Raw genomic sequence first — 23,489 nt, 5'->3', positions numbered from 1 at the left:
CTCCTCCTGCGCCTGCTCCTGTTCCATCACGTCTGCTGCTGCTGGGTTAGCGTTGCCGCGTGGTCCCTGTTTATTGAACCACTTATCTTTATTACATTTATGACTGCATGGCGGTACAAAGCCTGCTATCCGCACGCTTCTTGCCCTCATGCAAGGCCGGGGTTGTTGTGTCTCACAAAGCGTGGCCTTCTTCTCCTCCTGCGCCACCCTCCTCCTGTTCCATCACGTGTGCTGCTGCTGGGTTAGCGTTACCGGTCCCTTTTCCTGGAACCTCTTATATGTATTACATTTATGACTGCATGCCGACAAAAAACATGTTACCTGTGCAAAGAAAACAGACATTTCCCGCATTTAAAAGACAGTTTTCCCTTTGAAACTTTAAAATCGATTTTCTCAAAAACTATAAGCTCTTTTTGCTAATTTTTTTTTCCTCTTGTACCCACTCCCAAGGTGCACATACCCTGCAAATTTGGGGTATGTAGCATGTAAGGAGGCTTTACAAACCACAAAAGTTCGGGTCCCCATTGACTTCCATTATGTTCGGAGTTCGGGTCGAACACCCGAACATCGCGGCCATGTTCGGCCTGTTCGGCCCGAACCCGAACATCTAGATGTTCGCCCAACACTATGTGTAAGGGACTACAATGGTCCTAAAAGCCCCCTTACTAAGATGTTAAGAAAAACAAAAGTTTGCTTTCCTAAAACAGAAAGAATTTGCGATAATTCAGGTTGGAGTGAGCTCGAGATGTCTACCAGGCACCACTGCTGAATAATAATAATTAGTTAATTAGGCATTAGGCGGGGTAGTTCAGCGGAATATCTCTGTTGGAGCTGCGCTTCAGTGGCAGAGCGGGAGCCGTTTGCAGCAGAGAATGGGTGGAGCGGGGCAGGAGCTTGGAGTCTAGGAAGCCATCCCGGAGCTGATGTGCATGCACCTCCATTGTTTGTATTTTTTAAAGTTTGCCTGCCCATTGAAGTTTTTTGTGATTTGTCAGTCCGCTGACTTTTGTGGATTTTTCATCCACGGACCCAAAATCTGAGGTTTGAACCATCTCTAATGGAGTGTCAAATACAGTATTTAAAATGGTAGTCATAGACATGTAATTGTAATTGATTTAAGGTTCATATACTTAAATAAACGTTTGTTTGTTTGTTTGTTTTTTTCTTTCTTTATAGGATTGCTGGAAATACTGCTCTCCATCGAGATATCTACCAGTCCGTGAGCATCCAGATAAAGAAAAACTTTGCCAAAAGTAAATGGAGGGTGAGCAGCTCTTATACGATTGCTTATTTTAATGCTTTTGCTTTAAACTTTTGCACCTGCCAAAATTCTGCTCAGCCAGTCTTGTAATCAAGGCACAAACACTGCATAATAGAAATTAAAGCAAAAAAATGGGTAAGCGCTCAAAGACAGTCTATGCACCAATGTTCACAAGAGGCAAAACAGTTCACAGTGCTTCGGGCAATAACAGCCCACCCCCCAACATAGAGAGACTCACCAGATAGTATGGCCAGAATGGGCCCGACTGCACCTTAGGGGTATAGGCCACCCCTCAGCCTCCCAGGCAACCTCCGCAATTGAGTAGGTTCCACTCCTGGTCCCTCCGTAGGTGGTCACTTGCTGTTACCTCCAATCAAAAAAGCGTAAAAGGGTAGGACTCCCGCATTTAATATTAAAAAAGTTTTTAAAACAAGCTTTGGTACAAGCAGTTAGATAAACAGCCAAGTCCAGCTGGGAGACTCAGGCAGCTGTATGATAGAAGACCAGGCCAGCACCCACCACACTTCCCCAGCTCAAAGCACTTTGAGTTTGTTTTAAAAACTTTTTTAATATTAAATGCGGGAGTCCTACCCTTTTACGCTATGTGAAGTGTCTTTTTTGTTTGGAGGTAACAGCAAGTGACCACCTATCTGGTGAGTCTCTCTATGTTGGGGGGCGGGCTGTTATTGCCCGAAGCACTGTGAACTGTTTTGCCTCCTGTGAACATTGGTGCATAGACTGTCTTTGAGCGCTTACCCATTTTTTTGCTTTAATTTCTATTAGCTATTCACTGATAGCCAGGGAGCGCTCCACCGTTTGGGACTGGTGTTGTCAGTTTTGTGCATTTAAATTTAAGCTAATTGTGTTTTTTTTCCTGTGAGCGCTTGTATACATTTTTTCTATACAAACACTGCATAAGCACTGCTGTGACCTCTGTGGCGCTCTAGCAGAGAGATTTATCTACTACTGAGTTCTCCTTGTACAATTGCCTGATGAAGCGGGATGCTTGGCCCGTGAAACGCGTTGCAGCATTTTTTTTGAGAATTGTTATAAATTAAAATGTTTTGGCCTTAAACGGCTCATACTGTTTGGTCATTTATATACCTGAGGGAGGTGAATCCACCCATTTCCTTCCTTTTAGACGGTTTTTAATATATTTTACCCTACTTTGGCACCTCTGTTACTTCCTTCTTGCATCAGGTATATCTCCAAAGCCGACAATGTATATTATGGCTAGAGATGTCGCGAACCTCCGATTTTTGGTTCGCAAACACAGTTCGCGAACTTTCGCGGAAGGTTCGGTTCGCGCGAACTTTCGCAAACCGCAATAGACTTCAAGGGGGAGGCGAACTTCAAAATTTTGAAAAATTTCTGCTGACTAGAAAAATTATACAAAAGATGTTTCATGGGGTCTAATACCTGGAGGAAGACATGATTGAATGAAATACACATCAAAAGTCCCAGGTTTTCACATAAACCTCTATTTTAAGGTCACAAATCTCATTCAATGTTCAATTACAGGCCTACACTGCTTTTCAACTTCAGGCGGTGTATCCCTCACTCCCTCCTCCCAAAGGGAGGATCTCATCTTCCAGGGAATTGTAGAATTTCAAAAGCCAGCTTATATACCTTAGCCGGGAATTGAACCCAGGTCTGAGTGCTTGGTAGATAGATCTCTTAACCACTATACCACCACCAACACTACATGCTGAAGGCAGCCTAGCATGTACCATTATGATATAGCCTAGAGAAAAATGAGCTTGCTTAAAGATTTGTAGGCTTTCAAAAGCCAGCTTACATACCTTGGCCGTGAATTTAACCCAGGTCTGAGTGCGAGGTAGATAGCTCTCTTAACCGCTATACCACCACCAACACTACATTCTGAAACCAGCCTAGCATGTACCATTCCGATATATCCTAGAGAAAAATGAGCTTGCTTAAAGATTTGTAGGTTTTCAAAAGCCAGCTTACATACCTTGGCCGGGAATTGAACCCAGGTCTGAGTGCGTGATAGATAGCTCTCTTAACCGCTATACCACCACCAACACTACATTCAGAAACTAGCCTAGCATGTACCATTATGATATATCCTAGAGAAAAATGAGCTTGCTTAAAGATTTGTAGGCTTTCTGTAATGATTGTGGAATTCTCTCCGTGATCAGCGCACAAGATGAGCACAGGGATAGAATGTATGTATGTGCCCCAATCTAGTCGCCAACCCGCGACGGTGCACACACAACAGCAGACATGAAGTAGGAATGCAATCGCGAGAGAGGCGATTGCCAGAGGTGACACAAGGCTACAGCAAGTCAGAGCACGAGAGTAGCAAAGGCACAGCAAATCATACAATGAGAAGATATGGAAAATAACAAATGCTAACTAAACGCGAACACCGCACTCATTCGCAACAGCGAACGCGTTTTCTGCGCGGTCTCCGCGTGATAAGCACAACAGAGACAAGCATGCCTAACTAACCACTGACAGACAAACATGAAACAGAGGATGCGAGCGCTTGCTTAACGGTTACCTCACCGAGCCTCCAGCAAGCGTTCGTAGCAGACAAGACAGATACACGAAAACAGGAATAAGTGAGAGATACGATCCACTGCTCTTTCCGCCAGAGCGAGTGCGATCCAAGTATAGAAACAGAGCGAGCTGGATCCACTGCTCTTTCCGCCAGAGCAAGTGCGATCCAAGTACAGCAAGAGAGATGGAGATCAGATGGATCCACAGCACTAGCGCAAGGCGAGTGCGATCCAGGCAAGACAGATCAGATGAGATAGCTGGTAGCAACCGCTGCTCCAGCTATACTCCAAGAACAAAGATCAGAACGACTTCCTGTCGACCACCGCTGGGACAGGACAATCGCAATAGACAAACAAAACAGATATGCAATCCTAACTGCACTAGGGAACCTGCCTAGTGCAGTCCCAGGAATTACTCTAGGCTAATCTTCAAACAATAAGCAAGGCTGACACTCCAGGAGTGTTTCACAGGACAAACCCTTATGACCAGCCCAGGTCTGTGATATCACATGGTATTTATAGTACAAAACTCCAGAGGATGTGGCTAGGCAATTTGCATGACAAACGTATGCAAATTCCTCAGCAGCAGCAAGCTGCAAAACTGACAAAAGGTCTCTCTTCCAGAGACCTGCAGAATGCAGACCTGAACAGTGGTCAAAAAACTGCCTGCCTGCGCAGGCAGCTGAGCGGATCATTACACTTTCAAAAGCCAGCTTACATACCTTGGCCGGGAATTCAACCCAGGTCTGAGTGCGTGGTAGATAGCTGTCTTAACCGCTATACAACCACCAACACTAATTTTTCTCTAGGATATATCATAATGGTACATGCTAGGCTGCCTTCAGCATGTAGTGTTGGTATAGCGGTTAAGAGAGCTATCTACCAAGCACTCAGACCTGGGTTCAATTCCCGGCCAAGGTATATAAGCTGGCTTTTGAAATTCTACAATTCCCTGGAAGATGAGACCTTCCTCCCTCTGGGAGGAGGGAGGAAGGGAGGAGTGAAGTAATATAAGGAACAACAATTAGCTAGAAATAAGCCTATAAGAGTCTAACTAAACTCTCCCTAGCAGAGTCTGTCAGCAGCTGTCCCTTAACTAATTAGTGTAGGCAGACTAGTGAGTAAAACGGCACAAGGACCTTGCCTTTAATAAGGGGGGTGGGGCTCTAGGAGTGAGTGCAGTCTGATTGGCAACAATGTGCCTGCTGACTGTGATGTAGAGGGTCAAAGTTCTGCTCAATAGAGCATTATGGGGCGAATCGAACTTCCGGGAAAGTTCGCGAACCACCCAAAGTTCACCTGGAACCGTTCGCCAGCGAACCGTTCGCGACATCTCTAATTATGGCTACAGCCTATTAATTTTACAGCTCCATGTAATTCAAGTTGCAGGCAAAAAAAAGTAGGCTACCTGATCCGTAGGGCTGACTGGATCAGGTAGACATGAAAACCGCTGCTCCACGCCGCTCCTGTGGGTCTCACTGGCCACTTTCACTTTCGTGACCTCTGAGTCACGACACTGCACGGAGAGACTGTCTGCCTCTTATACAGTGTGCAGGGAGGCGTGGGAGTGGTAGGAGGGGCAGCTAGGGAGAGAGAGCTGCCAATGGCAGCTCTGGAAACCCTGTAGGTACGCCCCTGGTGGGCGTTTTGAACAGGAAATCCCTCTCTCTTACCTCTGAGATGGCGACAAATAAAGTCGCCAGTCTCGTGGGGCCAGAGCCGGATTAAGACCATGCAGGGCCCCAAGCAGAATAATAAATTTAGGCGCCCCCCCACACACACACTGTTGAAAGGATGTCTCCCCAGCATAAAGCATCTCACAGTAGTGAGTGCACTGCTCACTTTTTTGTAAATATTCTATTTCATCTTTTCATGGAACAGACAGCACTGAAGATATGACGCTGTGATACTCTGTAGAGCAGTCAGTGTACAGCTTTTCTAACAGTGTAAGGTTATTTGCTGTGCAATAACATCAACACACAGCCGTTAAAGGATAACTGTAGCGAGGTGTATGTGGAGGCTACCATATTTATTTACTTTTAAGCAATACCAGTTTCCTGGCTATCCTGTTGATCCTCTGCCTCGAATATATTTAGCCACACTCCCTGAACAAGCATGCATCAGGTGACATTATGGTCAGACCTGGCATTAGCTGCATGCTTGTTTCTGGTGCGATTCAAACACTACTGCAGCCAAATAGATCAGCAGGGCTGCCAGGAAACTGGTATTGTTTAAAAGAAAATAAATATGGCAGCCTCCACATACTTCTCACTACAGTTGTCCTTGAATGTCTAAGCCACTGGCAACAAAAGTGAATACAGCGAGGCAGATTTAAAGGTAACCAGAGAAGAAGGAACTTGAAAAATTAGAAAAGATTTTATACATACATGGGGCTTCCTCCAGCCCCATCAGCATGGATCGCTCCCACGCCGCTGTCCTCTGCTGCCTCTATCGCCGGTACAGAGGGAGTGCACTGTGCGTGCGTCAACTGTCCCTGACTGGCTGAAGAGACGGGACCTGGTACCAGGGGATAGAGGCAGCGGAGGACAGTGGTGTGGGACCGATCCATGCTGATGGGGCTGAAGGAAGCCACAGATATGTATAAAATGTTTTTGTCATTGATCTCTGGTTCTCTTTAAGATCAACTTCATGATTGTTTACAACGAAAATGTGATGGCCCCTTGTACTTCTTTATTTTTGCCTAAGCCTGCCACGTGGCAAATGTGACTGTAATGTCTTGTACACACCATTCAATTTCCCATTAGATAGATGAGTTAAATCAATTATTTCTGAAAAGTCAGACTGGATTTGCAATCATTTTTCTTATCATTTTCCAAACACTTCTATACAAAATTGATCAGAAAAACTACCGGAAATCAGAATCGGATCACGATCAGATTTGTCAGAAATAATCCATTTGACCTATCTATCTGGATGCAAGGACTGGGGAAGAGTCTGTGTTCATGGATAGGGAACTGGCTAATGGACAGAAAGCAAAGAGTTGTGGTCAATGGATCATACTCAAAATGGGAGACTGTTAGCAGTGGGGTCCCACAGGGGTCTGTTCTGGGTCCAGTGCTCTTCAATTTATTTATTAATGACCTAGTAGATGCAGTAGTGAGCAATGTTGCTATTTTTGCAGATGATACAAAATTGTGCAGAATCATTAACTCTCAGGAAGATAGTGTCATATTGCAACAGGATCTGGATAGGATGGCTATATGGGCACATACATGGCAGATGAAATTCAATGTTGACAAATGTAAGGTCATGCATTTTGGACGTACTAATGGTCTAGCACCATACAAAATAAATGGGATACAGTTGGGGACATCAAACTTGGAGAAGGACTTAGGAGTACTCATTGACAACAAGTTAAATAATCGTACTCAATGCCAAGCAGCTGCAGCTAAAGCTAACAAAATTTTGGGATGCATTAAAAGGGAAATAAAAACTCGAGATGCTAGCATAATATTGCCCCTGTTTAACTCTCTAGTAAGGCCACATCTGGAATATGGAATTTAGTTCTGGGCACCACATTACAAAAAAGATATTGCAGTTTTAGAGCAGGTGCAGAGACGAGCAACAAAATTGATGCGTGGGATGGAAGGTCTCACTTATCGAGAAAGGTTAGATAAACTGGGTTTATTTAGTCTAGAGAAAAGACGCCTTAGAGGGGATCTAATTAACATGTATAAATACATCAGAGGGCAATATAATACCTTGGCGGATGAGCTTTTTGTCCCTAGGCCTTCTCAAAGGACTAGAGGACATTATCTGCGCATGGAGGAAAAACGTTTTAGCCATTTATTTAGGAAAGGGTTCTTTACAGTAAGAGTGATTAAGATGTGGAATGCATTGCCACAGGAAGTCGTTATGGCAAACTCTATACCTGCATTTAAAGGGGGCTTAGATGCTTTCCTTGAGTTGAAAGACATCCATGGATACAATTACTAGGTAATGCCTAATGATGTTGATCCAGGGATTTTATCTGATTGCCATCTGGAGTCGGGAAGGAATTTTTCCCTTTAGGGGCTAATTGGACCATGCCTTGTAAGGGTTTTTTCGCCTTCCTCTGGATCAACAGGGATATGTGAGGGAGCAGGCTGGTGTTGTACTTTATACTGGTTGAACTCGATGGACGTATGTCTTTTTTCAACCAAAATAACTATGTAACTATGTAACTATGTATCTGACGGGAAATTGCATGGTGTGTACCAGGCATTCGAGTTGTGAGGATCTCGTAAAGCAATATTGGAGTTTATTCACTGCAAGACCAAATTAGTCAGTTTTGCTCACTCATTCTCACTAGTCATACACAAGTCAATAATGCCTCAATATGTCTAGCCAATTGATCATTATTACATTCAATTGTTTAGTGATCAACCTCTATCACAGAAAGTTTAATTCTGATAGGCTTCAGCAGAACTGAATCAAGCTTCCATCAAACTGCAAGTGCTGTACTGCTCAATGCAGAGCAAAGTTTTAGACCATCGATCCCCCACCACTCCTGTCCTGCCCCCATACCACAGAGATTGATAAACAGCACAATATCGCTTAAAAGCGAATTGATTGGATATGTATTAGCAATAGATTACTGGAAGATTCAATCAGTGTTCAAAATGGATGTATGCATAGCCAGCTTTAGATATTTGTTGGCCAACTAGGGTGATAAAATTAAGGTCAAGTTCAGCAATGACAGGAACCAACTGTAAACATCACCAGCAGAACTCTTATCTCTGTAGTGGAGCATTGCTGCAGAGATCTAAAGAGTTGAACAGAGACAATAAACAGAACAGAGGCAGACAATAAATCTTTATGTGCCTTTTATGTGGGAGATAACATTAAGGCTAATAAGTTCAGCAAAGACCGGAACTAAATGTAAACATTACGAACATAAGTCATAGGCTTTTGAGCAAATTATGATGCTACTATGGAAAAAAGTTTCACTACAGATGTTTTTGCCACATCAAGTTTCTCTAGCTAAGCTCCTGTATGAAGAGATCACAATCCAGCACCCAGTCTGTGTCTGACAGCTCTGAGCTAAGGCGAGGGGGGTAACTCTGTGTGTGCCTGCTTCTTATCTTTGTAGTAGAGAATTGCTGCAGAAATCTTGTTTTTAAAGACTGAAAGAGTTACTAAAGGACTACATGAACAGAGGCAAGACATCTTTATGGGGCCCTTTTGACCTCCTGGGGCCCATAAGCAGTTGATTAGTTTGCCTGGTTGAAGATCCGGCTCTGCGTGGGGCTATAGCTAGTGGTGCTCATTGCAACCTCGTGATCACGGCATAGCTGTGATTCACAAGCATTTTTTCACTATCCAACAACGTGATCGTAATCTGTGATCGGGCCGCGATCACAGATGTCAATCATGGATTCCGCCGTGGTTAGGTTACACGTATTCAGCCCGTGATCACGGCCGTGATTACGCAACGGAAATCCATGATTGGCGGAAATTACATCTCTGGGCCAATCAGAGGCCCCCAGCGTAGGCCCTGAGCAATCAATCATAGGAGGGGAGGCTCTACCCTCCCCTCCTGTATATAAAGCAGCGGCCATGTAGAGAGCTCCGTCCTTGCTAGACTCTGTGGACTGAGCATCTCCAGGCCATATTGTTCCAAAGCAAGGTTTTTTGGTATAAAACCCAGTGTTTTCACTCATTTCATTGCTCTATTAGTGTGTTTTATACTGAGTAAAATTATTTAAAATAAACACATGAGGTAACTTCAAATGAACATTACATAGTTACCTTGCCATCAGTTCCTCTCAGAAGCTCACCATTTTCTTCTTACAGTGATCCCTTCCAGTTCTGACAACATTTTGTCAGAACTGAAATATATCAGTTGCTGTCAGTTATATATCAGTTGCTGTCAGTTACAGCTGAGAGGAGAACTGATGTGTCCATGTTTCCCTATGGCTCAAGTAGGCGATGTTACAGTTAAACAGTGTGCTGACCAGGAAGCTGTTATGGTGTAATGGCCATTTTCAAAATGGAGGACGGAGAATTCCATTGATCACAGTGGACAAACAGGATGCAGGAGAGGAAAAATAGATTGAGTAGTAGACTACACGGGAGGTAAGTATGACTTGTGTATGTTTATTTTGACTTTTAATGTTCAGTTCAGGTTTTCTTTAAGTTAGTTATAGTAGACAGTGTAGTCATTACTAACAGTGTACTGAGTGCTGTGCTTAGTGCAGGCAGGCAGGTTCACTGATTTCAGGGCTGTATGTTACTGTATTTAGCTAGCCAGCCAGCAGTGATCAACTTAAGTTAGTTGTAGTCACTCAGTGTAGTCAGTGACAGTGTACTGTGCCAGTGTGCAGTTACTGTGCTGTGCGTAGTTCAGGCAGGCATGTGTTCACTGATTTTTGTGCTCTATTACTGCATTTGATACTTGTATTTAGCTAGCCAGGCAGCAGTGATCAACTTAAGTTATTTGTAGTCACTCAGTGTAGTCAGTGACATTGTACTGTGCCAGTGTGCAGTTACTTTGCTGTGTGCAGTGCTGGTAGGCAGGTGTGTTCACTGATTTTACTGCTCTATTTCTGTATTCAGTATTTGCACTGTCTGCACATTTTTTTTCCTTTTCTGTCAACAACAATAAATAAAGCCCCTGTTATATTTCTTCTGTCCCCAGGCCCACACATATATTATTGACAGTAAAAAGCAGCACACTTTCCACCTTCAAATCTTGTACATAGAGAATGTCTGCCAAGGGTTATGAGCATGGCAGGAGAGGGAGTGCCATCATCTCCACCGCTTCTGGGACTGGTCCACGGCCATGGAGAGGGCACTCAGCTGTAGGGGATGCAGCAGAGAGGCGTCCATTAGCAGCACAGCTGACGCCGTTGGCACCCATTTTCAGCGAAGCAGTTATTTTCAGGGCAGAAGATTTGGACGCAGCCGGCACCACCATTGGCCATAATTGGAATTATGGCTATAGCGCCGCACACTGAGTAACTTCATCGCCGTCAGAAGACGAAGCTGAAGTTACTTGTAGCCTCCCTGGGGGTAAGCCCGACCTGAGCTCAGGGTAAGAACAATGAACTGCGTGCGGTAAGCCCGAGCTCTGGTCGGGCTACGGAATTCCCTGCTGCTTAGGAGTCCCGCGCGCGATTGTTGCTGCATCTCCCCCGGCTCTCCCCGAGCCTTTCGCTGGCTGCTGGGATCCCCATAGCCCGCTCTTCTTCCGGGGACCCGGCGGCCAATCAGAGCAGCGGCGAGACGTTATGGGGTGGGGGCGGGAACATTTTTTAAAGTGGCCCTGAAGAGTAGACTGTCCCTCAGTCCGGCGTCTGGGAGTGTCTTGATGGCTGTCTATGATGAGGTCATGGGGCCTGATGTGGAGGAGGTTGGGCAAAGGCTAGCAGAAGCAGATTTTGAGGATGAGGAGGGGTCTGTGTCTGGGGATGCTGGGTAGGAAGAGGTGGAGACGAGGTGTTTCAGTCTGACAGCAAGAATGATTGTCAGGACAATCCTTATGTGCCTGAGGTCTCCAAAGGCAGCTCGAAGGAGCATGAGGCACAGGAGCGTAGGCAATTGTATCAGCACATATCAGGCAGGGGCAGGTCCAGCGGTGGGCATGGAAGGCAGGTGCCACAGCCCGCTGCTTCGGCCGGCATCAGCAGCAGCAGCACCACCACGCAACCACCAACCAGAAGGAAAGCCGCCACACCCTCTTCACACTGCAGGGGGCTGTTTACATCCCCAATATGGAATTTTTTCCTTGTGTCCACCCTGGATGTAAGCTATGCAGTGTGAAACTCCTGCAAAAAACCTTGAGCCATTGATGCAACGCGTCCAAGATGGGTACCTCATCCCTCCAGGCCCACCTGAAGAGTCATCACTGTAATGATTTTGCAGAGTTTAAGAGGTTGAAGAACCAGTAAGGGGGTGGTCAGAGCAGGAGACCCACTGCGCGGCATTCAGGATAAGCAGCAGCATCATCCCTCCCTCATGGTCGTCAAGCCCCGTAGCAGGATAAAAGCGCACTTTTCCCTCCATTGCGCCCTTGGCAGCTCATGCCACAGACATTGAGGCTGGTGAGGCAAGCCAGTCCTCATTGGTCTCCTCAACTTCCCCTGCAGGACATCGGCAGACCCTGCTGAGCGACAGCTTTTAGGGTTTGACCAAGCCTCTGCCTCCTGGTCACAGGCGCATCTGGAAGCTGAATGGCTTGCTGGCCCGGTCCATGTGTTCCCAGCTCCCTGGTGCAGGAGGGGAGTGATATGCTGCTCAAGTTTGGGATCCCAGAGTGGCGGATCCTTAGCCGCCACTACTTTTCAAGGACGGCCATCCCAGCATTGAAAGCTTTTGTGGTGGTAAACATTTGCTCGACCAAGTCATAGGAGCGTGGGTCCATATCACCATGGACTCATGAAGCCCGCCTCAGCAGCAGCGCAAAGCCTCGCCACTGCTAAGCGCTGCTGAAATTGGTCAGGCTGAGGAAGGATAAGGTTACACCGCCCACATCCTGAACGCCCTCAGGGAGCAGTAGCAGAGGTTACATGGAGGTGGATAATAGGGCCAACCTAGTGGCCACACTGCACAGAGGACACCTCAAACACATCCCCTACTTGGCCCACGTCCTCAATTTGGTGGTGCAGCACTTCCTGCTCACCTCCCCGGGGATGGACCAGCTGCTGGAAGATGCTCAGAAGCTGGTGCGCCATTTCTGCTGCTCCGTTATTGCCTCTGCAACTCTAGCCGACCTGCAGCAGCGCGAGGGCCTGCCATCACACCACCTGATCATAGATGTCCCAGCTTGCTGGAACTCGACTCTGGCGATGTCGGAGCAGCTGTGGCAGCACAGGATGGCTCTTCACAGGTACATCTGTGAGGAAAACAGCTGGAACTCGACTCTGGCGATGTTGGAGCAGCTGAGGCAGCACAGGATGGCTCTTTGCTGGTACATCTGTGAGGAAAACATCTACGGTAATGGCTCCATGAACATGCAAGTGATCTTCGCAGCTCAGTGGACAGACATGCAGCAAGTGTGCCTGGTTTTGACTCCCTTCCTGCAGGGAACCAATATGGTGATCCAGGAGCGGGCATCCATCTGTGAGTGGGTGCCCCCGGTTTGCCTGATAGACAGGGTAAAGTGTGATCTGATGGAAGAGGGAAAGGCAGCCCTGAGCCAGGTGGATCAGGAGCAGGCAGCACAGTCCACCTCACAGGAGGATGATGACTTACAGGTAGTGGAGGAGGAGTTGGAGGTCCCTAACCTTAATGCTGAGGGGGAGCAGCAGAGCGCCGCTGCCGTTGTGTGGGGGTGGCAGATTCAGGAGGACATGGTGCAGGAAGACAAGGACAGGCATGTACTCTCAGGGGACGAAGACAAACGTGTCACAGTCTGCCAATGCTGGCCTCTTCCTCATGGCTGCGCACATGTTGCATTGCCTTCGCAGGGACCCCTGGGTTAGCCAGATGCGTTAAAGGGTGGACATCTGGATCACCTTGATCCTGGACCCGCATGTGAAGGGGAAGATGGGATAGTTCATGTCGCCATCAACCACTGAGCGATGCACAAGGGAGTTGCCGGGGGCCCATGTGTGCAGACTGCAGGAAGCATTCCCCCAGCCTTTCACACCCACTGTTGCTGTTCTGCCAACCCAGCAACAGGTGCCTGCGGCCACCAGCAGCAGCATCTGGCACCCTGGAGACCTGCTGAGCCTAACGAAGAGTCTGTATGCAGTGCAGCTGCCCAGAGCAGAGGTGCCAGCCACAGCATCCTCCTCCAACCAGCACCAGCAGCAACTGATCAGCATGGTGTCTGACTACATGGGGTCATTCAGTGGGCTTGACACCAACAGCCCCGTGGACTCCATGAAGCACTGGGTCAAGAGACTGGAGATCTGGAGGGAGCTTGCCCAGTACACCCTGGAAGTCCTGTCTGGCCCCCCTTCCAGTGTCCTCTCCTAGAGATGCTTCAGAGCGGCCGGTGGCGTGGTCACCGAGAAGCGCTCTTGGCTGTCCAATGACTCTGTGGACAAACTCACCTTCCTAAAAATTAACCAGGCTTGGGTGGAAGGCGAGTTCCTGGCCCCTGCTGTCGGCGACAGGGGGACATGAAGTGGCTGTAAATTTTTATAATGCCTGCCTTTCCAAAGCAAGTTAGAACCTAGTACTCCTAATTGGCCTGGTTCATTTAATTTTTTGCTGTGGTGACATCCGTCCTGTCCCATCATGGCCTCAGATGCTGCTGCTGCTGCAGACACATGCTGCTCCTCCTGCTGCAGCATTTCCCTACTGCAGTCTGTGTTCCCATCACCAGGATCCATGGATACAAATAATGTTTGGGCAGCATTATCATGTTGTGGTACCACCATTGAGGTGCCATAGCTTTTTGTGCTGCCGCACTGACTGCTTAGTCCTCCTCCTGCTTCTGCTGAGTTTCACTACTGCAGTCTGTGTTCTCACTGCCAGGATCCACAGATGCATATAATTTTTGGGCAGCATTATCATGCTGTGGTACCACCAGTGAGGTGCCATAGTCTTTTGTGCTGCCACACTAACTACTTAGTCCTCCTCCTGCTGCCGCTGATGTTGTATTTCACTACTAAAGTATGTGTTCCCACCGCCAGGGTCCACGGACAACTCTGCTGCCATGTCATTGCTATTGCTGAAAGAAAAAAGAATTCCAAAAATCTCAGTGTTTTTGTGGTGTCGTCCACACATCCTCCTCCAGTGGTACCACCGCCAGGTGAAGACCTGCCTGGATGGCTGTAGATTGCTAGGGACTCTGCTTGGGGACTCTGTGATTGCTTAAAGTGTGTTTCCCTGTTTAAAACCAATTGCCACTAATTAATAGCTGCATTTAAAGTGATAATTTAACTTTAAAATCGATTTTCTCAAAAACTAAAAGTTATTTTCAAATTTTATTTAAATTGTAGCTCCGTCTCACGTTTATAATCCATGCAATTTTGGGGATTGTAGCATGTATGGGGGCTTTGCTATTAACATTAAAGTCTAATTCGTGATCACCGCTGTAATCACAGATTTTACAAGCAATCACAGTGAAAATCCGACTCAAATTCGGAAGTCCTTTTCAAATCCGGTTCACAATCATTGCTTATCCGGATTTGGATTCTGCCGTGGCCGGATTTACTCGAGGCCATGATCGGCAATATCGGAGCACCACTAGCTGTAGCCGGGGGGAAGGGGGGGGGGGGGGGTTAGGTAGCGGCAGCGTGAGGACACAGAGGCATTTGATGAGGCAGAGTACATGCCTCTGTGTCCCATTTGCCCCCCTTCTGCCCACCTCGGGGTCTCTTTAAAACAGTATGTATTTGCAATTATTCAGCTGTATGTGAGGGAGAGGGTGCTACCTCTAGCTTTTTTTTTCCCTACCGTGGTGTGTGCGTGTGTGTGCACTTTAAAACCCTTGATTTTGGTTTGTTATGACTTGAGTACTCTGTAAAACAGCTACTATCCTGTTTCAGTTGATAGCTGTGGTCCTCACATCACAAGCATACTGGTAAGGGCCACAGTTTATCACTGATCCAGGGCTAACTTCTGTCCAATAAATGCACCTGGAAATTTGGGTGCCTAGTAATGCCCAGTAATGCCGATAGTAAGCTACCTAAGGGCCCGTAGCAGCGTAATATGATCATCGCATCCACAGAACAAAAAACCCAAATTCCCGGGCGCCTCTATAGATGCCTAAAAATATTGGCATTCGGGCACTCGCAGTGCACAATATATAGCGGGCACTGTATCAGCACCCGCTATTCACCGAGCACCCAAATTTCCTTTCCGACGCGCAAATACCAGTAATTTACATTGTCGCCTATGGCGGTGCCCAATTAGTCCCCCCATGCACCCTTTTTTACTGCTTCAAACATTCTCACCTACCAGATAAAGTACAAGCTAGCAGATAAAGTACATGCTACATACTATAAGCCTTTATTTAAAAAAGTGTGTATGAGTCAAAGCACAAATTGTCTTAACTTATTTAGGATTACACAAAGCACAAGAGGTTGAGATAGTTAAAGAGACTGTTAAGTGAAAAATAAACATTTTACTGATCTTTTAATCAGAAAAGGTTATTATTGCTTCGTGTCCCGTGTCTGTTTCCTCTGATGCAGTTCTAGGGAATGCCGATTTCCAATTCTGCAGAAATTCCGATTTTCGGCAATGCTGATTACTGATTCCGCAGATTTCCGATCGGTTTCTGACTTCCGAGTGCGGACTTTCGAGTCTTTTTTTTGGTCATTTTTTTGCATTCTTTTATTGACTAAATACTTCCGAATTGACTCTGCATTCTCTGATTGGTCCAATGCTTCCAAGTTCTGTTATAGGGCTAAAATTACCGAATTGCGGTAATGCAGTATTTCCACAGAAATCCGATTTCCAAGTTCAGATTTCCAATTTTTGAGTAGTGTTTTCACAGTCATTTTTTGGCGTTCTCTGATTGGACAAATACTTCCGAGTTGACTCTGTATTCTCTGATTGGTCCAATGTTTCCTAATTCTGTGATTGGGCTAAAATTGTTGAATTGCAGTAATGCAGTATTTCTGCAGAAATCCGATTTCCAAGTTCCATTTTCAAAGTTTCAATCAGACATTTGGATTTCCGATAGGAAAATCGAAAAAATGTCAATTCCGCTAAATCCGAATGAGCAATGGCATCGCTATGCAGGTCCTGTGCCTCATTTCCCAGGACTTCCAGTGTGTAGCCACAGCCCCTTTCAGATGAGCTCCATGGCATTCTCCTAACCCAAGATAGAGAGTGCCACAGAAGCACCACAACATTTCTCTGAAAGGGGGCGGTGCTAAGTGCCAGAAGTCTGCACACACGTGACTTAGGGACTGCATTAAAGGAAACAGACCCTGCAAGTCATTATAACCTTCTCTGATCAGAATAGAAGAAAATGTTTATTTTTCACATTAGTCTTTTTAAGTATGGTGCACATTCACACCAGTTAATTTAAACATAGAGGGTAATTACATGGCAGTGCCAGTTGTGTAATTATTGCCCATGGTAATCAGCGGTGGGATATTATTACCAAATTAGGGATTTCAATTAGCAGCGAGTAGGGAAGGTTAGTGTTAGACGTTGGTAGGGAGGTGTAATGATCTGCTCTGCTGTCTGCAGACAGCTGTTTGACCATTTTGTAAATATGAGTGTGGCAGGTCCCTGGAGAAAAGAGACCTGTCTCCACTCTGCAAGCTGCAGAGTTGCTGTTCTGGGGAGGAATTTGCATCCACTTGTCATGCAAATTGCTGCTTCCTCTGATGACTTGCAGTATAAAAACCATTTCTTCCCAGAATTCCCTGCTAGTCATGATGGTTTGTTCCTGCTAACTCACCTGGAGTATCAGCCTTTGCTATTGTTTGCTAAGATTATTTTAGAGTAATTCCTTGGGACTGCACTAGGCATCCCTTCTAGCGCAGTCAGGTTGTATTATCTGTTTTGCCTTGTACTGTCTATCTGTTGCGATTGTCTTGTCACCAGCGGCGGTCGACAGGAAATTGTTCTGTCTGTACTCCGTCTTAGGGGTGCAAGCCAGAGCAGCGGTTGCTACTGGTTGATTCATCTGTTTGTCTGTCTGGATCGCATCCGCTCTAGCGGTAGTGGCGGTGGTTCCTTCTGTGCTCTGTCTGGGAGTGTAGGCCAGAGCTGCGGTTGCTGCTGGCTACTCATTCTCTCTGTCTTGTCTGGTACGAACGCTTGCTGTAGGCTCGGTGAGGTAACCGTTTAGCAAGCGTTCGCCCTTTCTATTTCGTGTTTGTGTTACATTGGTTAGTTAGGGTGGCACGCTTATCACTGGGCACCTAAAGCGCGGTGATCGTGTATTTAACGCGTTCGCTGTTGCGAATGAGTGCAGAGTTCTCATTTAGCTAGTGTTTGTTATTTTCTTTGACATTCTGTTATTTGCTATGTCTTTCTTGCTACACTTGTGCTCTGTTTGATTCAGTCTTGTGTCACTATTGGCAATCGCCACTCTTGCGATTGCGTTCCCACTTCGTTTCCGCTGTTGTGTGTTCACCGTCGCTGGGTGGCGACTAGATTGGTAGACACACATACATTGGCAATCGCCACTCTTGCGATTGCGTTCCCACTTCATTTCCGCTGTTGTGTGTTCACCATCGCTGGGTGGTGACTAGATTGGTGGACACACATACATTCTGTCTCTGTGCTCCCTCTCTCTAAGGGCTATCTTGCCCTGCATTGCTTCAACTCATACAATTCCCAACAGGCATCTGTGGCTGTGCAGAGTCTGTGTTCCTCTGCACTCCACAGCTCCATCTGCCGGTGGGAGTTTCCCTCTACAGGTGCGTAGCACCATAGCTGGGTTCTGTTAAATTACACGCTTGTGGAGGATTTCCGCAGTGTCAGCGCGCATCTTGTGCGCTGACCACGGAAATAATTCTGCAATCGTTACAGGAGGTTTGGTGTAAGGCGTAGTTGGGGATGGTTTAAGTCAAGTTACAATAGGTAATAGTAGAACATCGGTAAAATTATTGATATTCTACTGCAACCAGTGTACAACAGGCATGGTCGGAAGAGCCAATTTCCGATTCCATGGTAATTCCGCATACCGCCACTACCGAAATTCCGCTACCGTTTCATTCCGACTGAATTCCTGAGCTGTTCCGCGGAATTCCGATTTATACGGAATTCCGTCAGAAAATTTTTAAAATCTCTCTCCTCCTCCCTCCCTCCTCTTATATCATCCAGTAGGGAATTGCAGATTTTCAAAACAGCTTATATACCATAGCTGGGATTTGAACCCAAGATGCAGTGTGTAGTAGGTATCTGTCTTAACCTCTAGACCATGAACCACACTACATGGTAAAGCTGTCCTAGCATAAACCATACTACCATTATGATCAATGCAATAGAAAAAGTAGCATGATTAAGGATTGGTACTTTTTGAAAAGCATGCTTATATACCATAGCTGGGATTTGAACCCAGGATGCAGTGTGTAGTAGGTATCTGTCTTAACCTCTAGACCATGAACCACACTACATGGTAAAGCTGTCCTAGCATAAACCATACTGCCATTATGATCAATGCAATAGAAAAAGTAGCATGATTAAGGATTGGTACTTTTTGAAAAGCATGCTTATATACCATAGCTGGGATTTGAACCCAGGACACAGTGTGTAATAGGTATCTGTCTTACCCTCTAGACCATGAACCACACTACATGGTAGTAGGTATCTGTCTTACCCCCTAGACCATCAACACACTCAGGGCCGGGCCGAGGCAGAGGCTGGAGAGGCTCCAGCCTCAGGGTGCAGTGTAGGAGGGGGTGCACAATTCATTCAGCTGTCATTCCCAATTGTGTTTGAAGCAGAAAGAAATAAGAAAAGGTGATACATGGCAGCGACTGCAAGCCAGATAAGTAGCGATTAAGGTGTTGGGGGGTTGGGGGCCCTGGGGCACCTCTTAGTGTAATAGCAATCAGTGTGTGATGGCTGGGGTGGGAGGGATGGGGGGGGCGCACTTTGCTGTCTCAGCCTTGGGTGCTGAAGGACCTTGTCCCACCTCTACATGCTAAAGCTGGCCTAGCATGTACCATACTACCATTATGATCAATTCAATAGATATGCTATGGTATATAAGCATGCTTTTCAAAAAGTACCAATCCTTAATCATGCTACTTTTTGTATTGAATTGATCATAATGGTAGTATGGTTTATGCTAGGACAGCTTTACCATGTAGTGTGGTTCATGGTCTAGAGGTTAAGACAGATACCTATTACACATTGCGTCCTGGGTTCAAATCCCAGCTATGGTATATAAGCATGCTTTTCAAAAAGTACCAATCCTTAATCATGCTACTTTTTCTATTGCATTGATCATAATGGTAGTATGGTTTATGCTAGGACAGCTTTACCATGTAGTGTGGTTCATGGTCTAGAGGTTAAGACAGATACCTACTACACACTGCATCCTGGGTTCAAATCCCAGCTATGGTATATAAGCATGCTTTTCAAAAAGTACCAATCCTTAATCATGCTACTTTTTCTATTGCATTGATCATAATGGTAGTATGGTTTATGCTAGGACAGCTTTACCATGTAGTGTGGTTCATGGTCTAGAGGTTAAGACAGATACCTACTACACACTGCATCCTGGGTTCAAATCCCAGCTATGGTATATAAGCATGCGTTTCAAAAAGTACCAATCCTTAATCATGCTACTTTTTCTATTGCATTGATCATAATGGTAGTATGGTTTATGCTAGGACAGCTTTACCATGTAGTGTGGTTCATGGTCTAGAGGTTAAGACAGATACCTACTACACACTGCATCTTGGGTTCAAATCCCAGCTATGGTATATAAGCTGTTTTGAAAATCTGCAATTCCCTACTGGATGATATGGATGGATGGATGGATGGATGGATGGAGGAGGAGAGAGAGAAATTCCGTTCCGACTAACAAAATCGGAATTATTAATTCCGACCGGAATCACGGAATTAATAATTCCGCAGAATTTTCCGACCATGCCTGGTGTACAAAATGAAATTGCGTCTTTAGCTCATGCCCAAATTTCCATGCACTGTTTTACATGTACTCCATACAGTTTACATGCTTTTCATACAGTTTACTTACTAGTCCAAAATCTGCTATTTATTCTTTTATTGCAATTTGGAAATAAGCCCTCCTGTGACTGATTACTATATATCCTCGAATATAAGTCGAGGTCGGTGTATAAGTCGACCCCAATATTTGACCCTCTTAAGCTGGATTTTTTATTTATTTACTCAAGTATAAGTCTACCCAGCTAAGTTATTGGCTTTGCAAACGATTACAGAGGCGCCAGCAGGATAAAATATGATCAATTAAAATAATAATAAAATCCGGGGGGTAAGGGTGGACTTACCTCCCTCGGAACCAAAAACACAACCACTGTAGAAGGTGTAGATAAAATTTAATCTGTACTCCAGAATAACAATTGCAACACGTTTCGCGGGTCTCAAGCCCGCTTCCTCAGGCAAAATACAAAAAACGGGAGCAGCTGTAACAACATAAATAAAAAACATCTGCAATTTACATATCATCTTAATATCTAAAAATTATCAAAAAGTCTAAAAAATCATCCAAGAGGATTAAGGGTATTTGATCCATTATTTACCACAATATTAGTGATTCCCTAGAGGTGTGTACTTAATATTGTGCACTTTTTTTCTTTTTGTGCATGCTGTCAGTAGACCTTGGTGTCCCATATCCTTCTATATCAATTCGCCATGTCTATCAATTGACGATATGGGACCTCCACATATCATAAACCACAGTGCAATAATGTATCCGAATGGTTCTTACCTCAGAAGTTGTGCACATACAGCGCAGCGCCTCTGTTACGAGCGGGCGCTGCACTGGCCACTGATATACTCCATGACTGCTGTAATTGTGCCCAGCCGGAGGGTGTTTCCTGTTGGGGGCGTGGTTAATGCGGAATTCCGCTCTCCAACAAGCTAGTTGGAGCCCCGCGCTAGGCGGAAGTACGTCTACTGTGGGCGGAAGTGCTACGGCCGCCATATTGAATAAGGGCACTGTCAGAGCAAAGTGTACACTCGCTCATTATGACAGCGTGCAGCTGGGGGAAGTGCGTCATCTAAGGGCACCTCCACCACAGTTGCCATGATGGATGTGGGCTTACTTCTATGACAGGGGGAATGTGGGAAGGGAGTGACCGATTCTATACCCGACCTCATTGGTCGTGCTATATAAAAGGTAAAAGGTGTATAAGATTATACTGGGAACAAAATAGTGACGACCCTACTGGTAATAATAATTACAACCCTAGTGATGGTAATAAAGGATAAAGGTCACTAAGCCTACGTGTTAGTATAGGGTATAGTGGGGGCGTGTATAAATCCACACAGCGCAATTGCACTGTGTAGAGTCTGTGTGTAGACAAAAACGAGCTTGGCCTCATAAAATGAAGGACACAAGGAGGATGTATACGCCTCAGGATGCCGATCATATACACACCCATACCCATATACTCCATCTGTAGGGAGGACATACATATGCAGATAATAAATCGCTTATCCATACAATAACAATAATCAACAATAAGGGCTGGTTCAGACGGACGCTTGCAGAGCGTTTACAGCCAGCGTTCAGGGCTTGGTGTTAAACGCTCCCATTCAAGTGAATGGGAGCGTTTGTACCAAGCTTTCAAGCGCGTTTACACAAACGCGGCGTTTGGGTCCCGATTTTCCCTGGCGTTCAAGGAGCCCCTGGAAGCTACATGAGGTTAACCGCGACGGCTAATGTCCCCCTAGGGGAAGAAAAAACGCGACCGCATCCAAACGCACACGAACGCTGCTGAACGCGACGCCAGCAAACGCAACGCCTCCAAACGTCCGTCTGAACCAGCCCTAAAAGTGTTACATTAATCAGTTGATTGATCAATCAACAATAAGAACTAACAATACTAATGAAAATAAAAATAAATATAAATAAAAGTAAAAGTAATTTAAAAAAGAGCAACTGTGGGTATATCTTCTATTCCTGAATAGTTGTATAGTTATATTCTGGATATTCCAACTGTATAAAATGTATAATAATATTTGCTCTGGGAGCTGATATAGGTATTGGCTCCATTTACATGTCACATATAAAAATTCTACCATATGTGTATATCTCTAATGTGTGCTTCTTATACGCTTCGTGAGGGTAGGGAAGGGGGAGGAAAGAAGGGGGGGAGGGGGAGGACCGACTTCCTTATAGGCAAAGGAGGAAAAATAACTAGAACGGTTTCTCTAATTGTTCATTTAGTCCTACTGGAACTAATGTTTTCAAGGTTTGTATCCAGAAGATCTCCCTATTTTTCAGAGTCTGGACAGCATTGGCGCTCATGGGATTTATGGCTTCTATTGCCATAAAGGACACTTCTACTGGATTCCTGTTGTGGACAGTATCAAAATGTCGTGAAAGACTGTGGTTTGGGAATCCTTTTTCAATGTTGCGTCTATGTTGTCCTATTCTATCCCGCCATAATTGCGTTGTACGGCCCACATACTGTAGGCCGCACGGGCAGGACGCCACATAGATTACAAATCTGGTTTCACAGTTAATGTATTTTTGAATGGGGTAGGTATTGTTGTTACTTAATGCTATGATGCTATGATGCTATGATACCCGGCAACCCATGTTTGTGAGTATATCTCTGATCACTTATCACAAATTATTCAAATAATCTCAGTAATACACTATTGGGGGCTCCCGGTTTTTTCTTGTGTTTTATCCTACATATCTACTCGTGGAATTCTCCATTGAGCAATCGGTGGCAGACCCCATCTGACAAAAATGATTTTTATCGAGTGTCGGAACACCCATAGAATCGACCTTTTGTCTGCGTTCAAGAGACCAATAGTATCGAACACACCTGGTCAGATACAGGAAGAGAACAATACTAACAATGAGATTCAAATAGATCTAAAACCCATATTTCAAAAACTGGAAAATGCATTAAAAGATGAATTCTTCAATCAAGCAGACATTTCAATGCAACAAGCATACATAGATGAAAAGATATCCCCTGACGGTATCAGAGTAAAGACCCTATCAGCCTTTCCAAAGGATACCGTATTCACAGAGGACTGGTATGAGTATTTAGAGACCTGCACACAGGGGATGATGCATAGGCTTATAAACAAACGCACTACACTCATTGAAGAGATACAACCTAAGATAACTGAATATAGAAATGCTCTAGCACCTTATACTAACAACT

At 45.4% G+C, this 23,489-nt stretch overlaps 1 protein-coding gene across 7 annotated transcripts in view; it reads left to right on the top strand.

Moving 5' to 3' along the window:
• Positions 1 to 23,489, top strand: part of CAMK1G (calcium/calmodulin dependent protein kinase IG) — a 2,474,997-nt gene that overhangs the window by 1,752,596 nt on the left and 698,912 nt on the right. For all 7 annotated transcript variants that reach the window (XM_068269763.1, XM_068269762.1, XM_068269761.1 and 4 more), the window contains one exon: positions 1,177 to 1,264. In XM_068269763.1, coding sequence (XP_068125864.1) covers positions 1,177 to 1,264 — 88 coding nt within the window. The remainder of the gene's footprint in view (positions 1 to 1,176; positions 1,265 to 23,489) is intronic.

This window comes from Hyperolius riggenbachi, chromosome 2 (assembly GCF_040937935.1).
Source record: "Hyperolius riggenbachi isolate aHypRig1 chromosome 2, aHypRig1.pri, whole genome shotgun sequence".
Taxonomy (NCBI): Eukaryota; Metazoa; Chordata; class Amphibia; order Anura; family Hyperoliidae; genus Hyperolius; species Hyperolius riggenbachi.
Note: the sequence above shows the minus strand (reverse complement) of the source record. Positions and strands in the feature narration are given on the sequence as shown.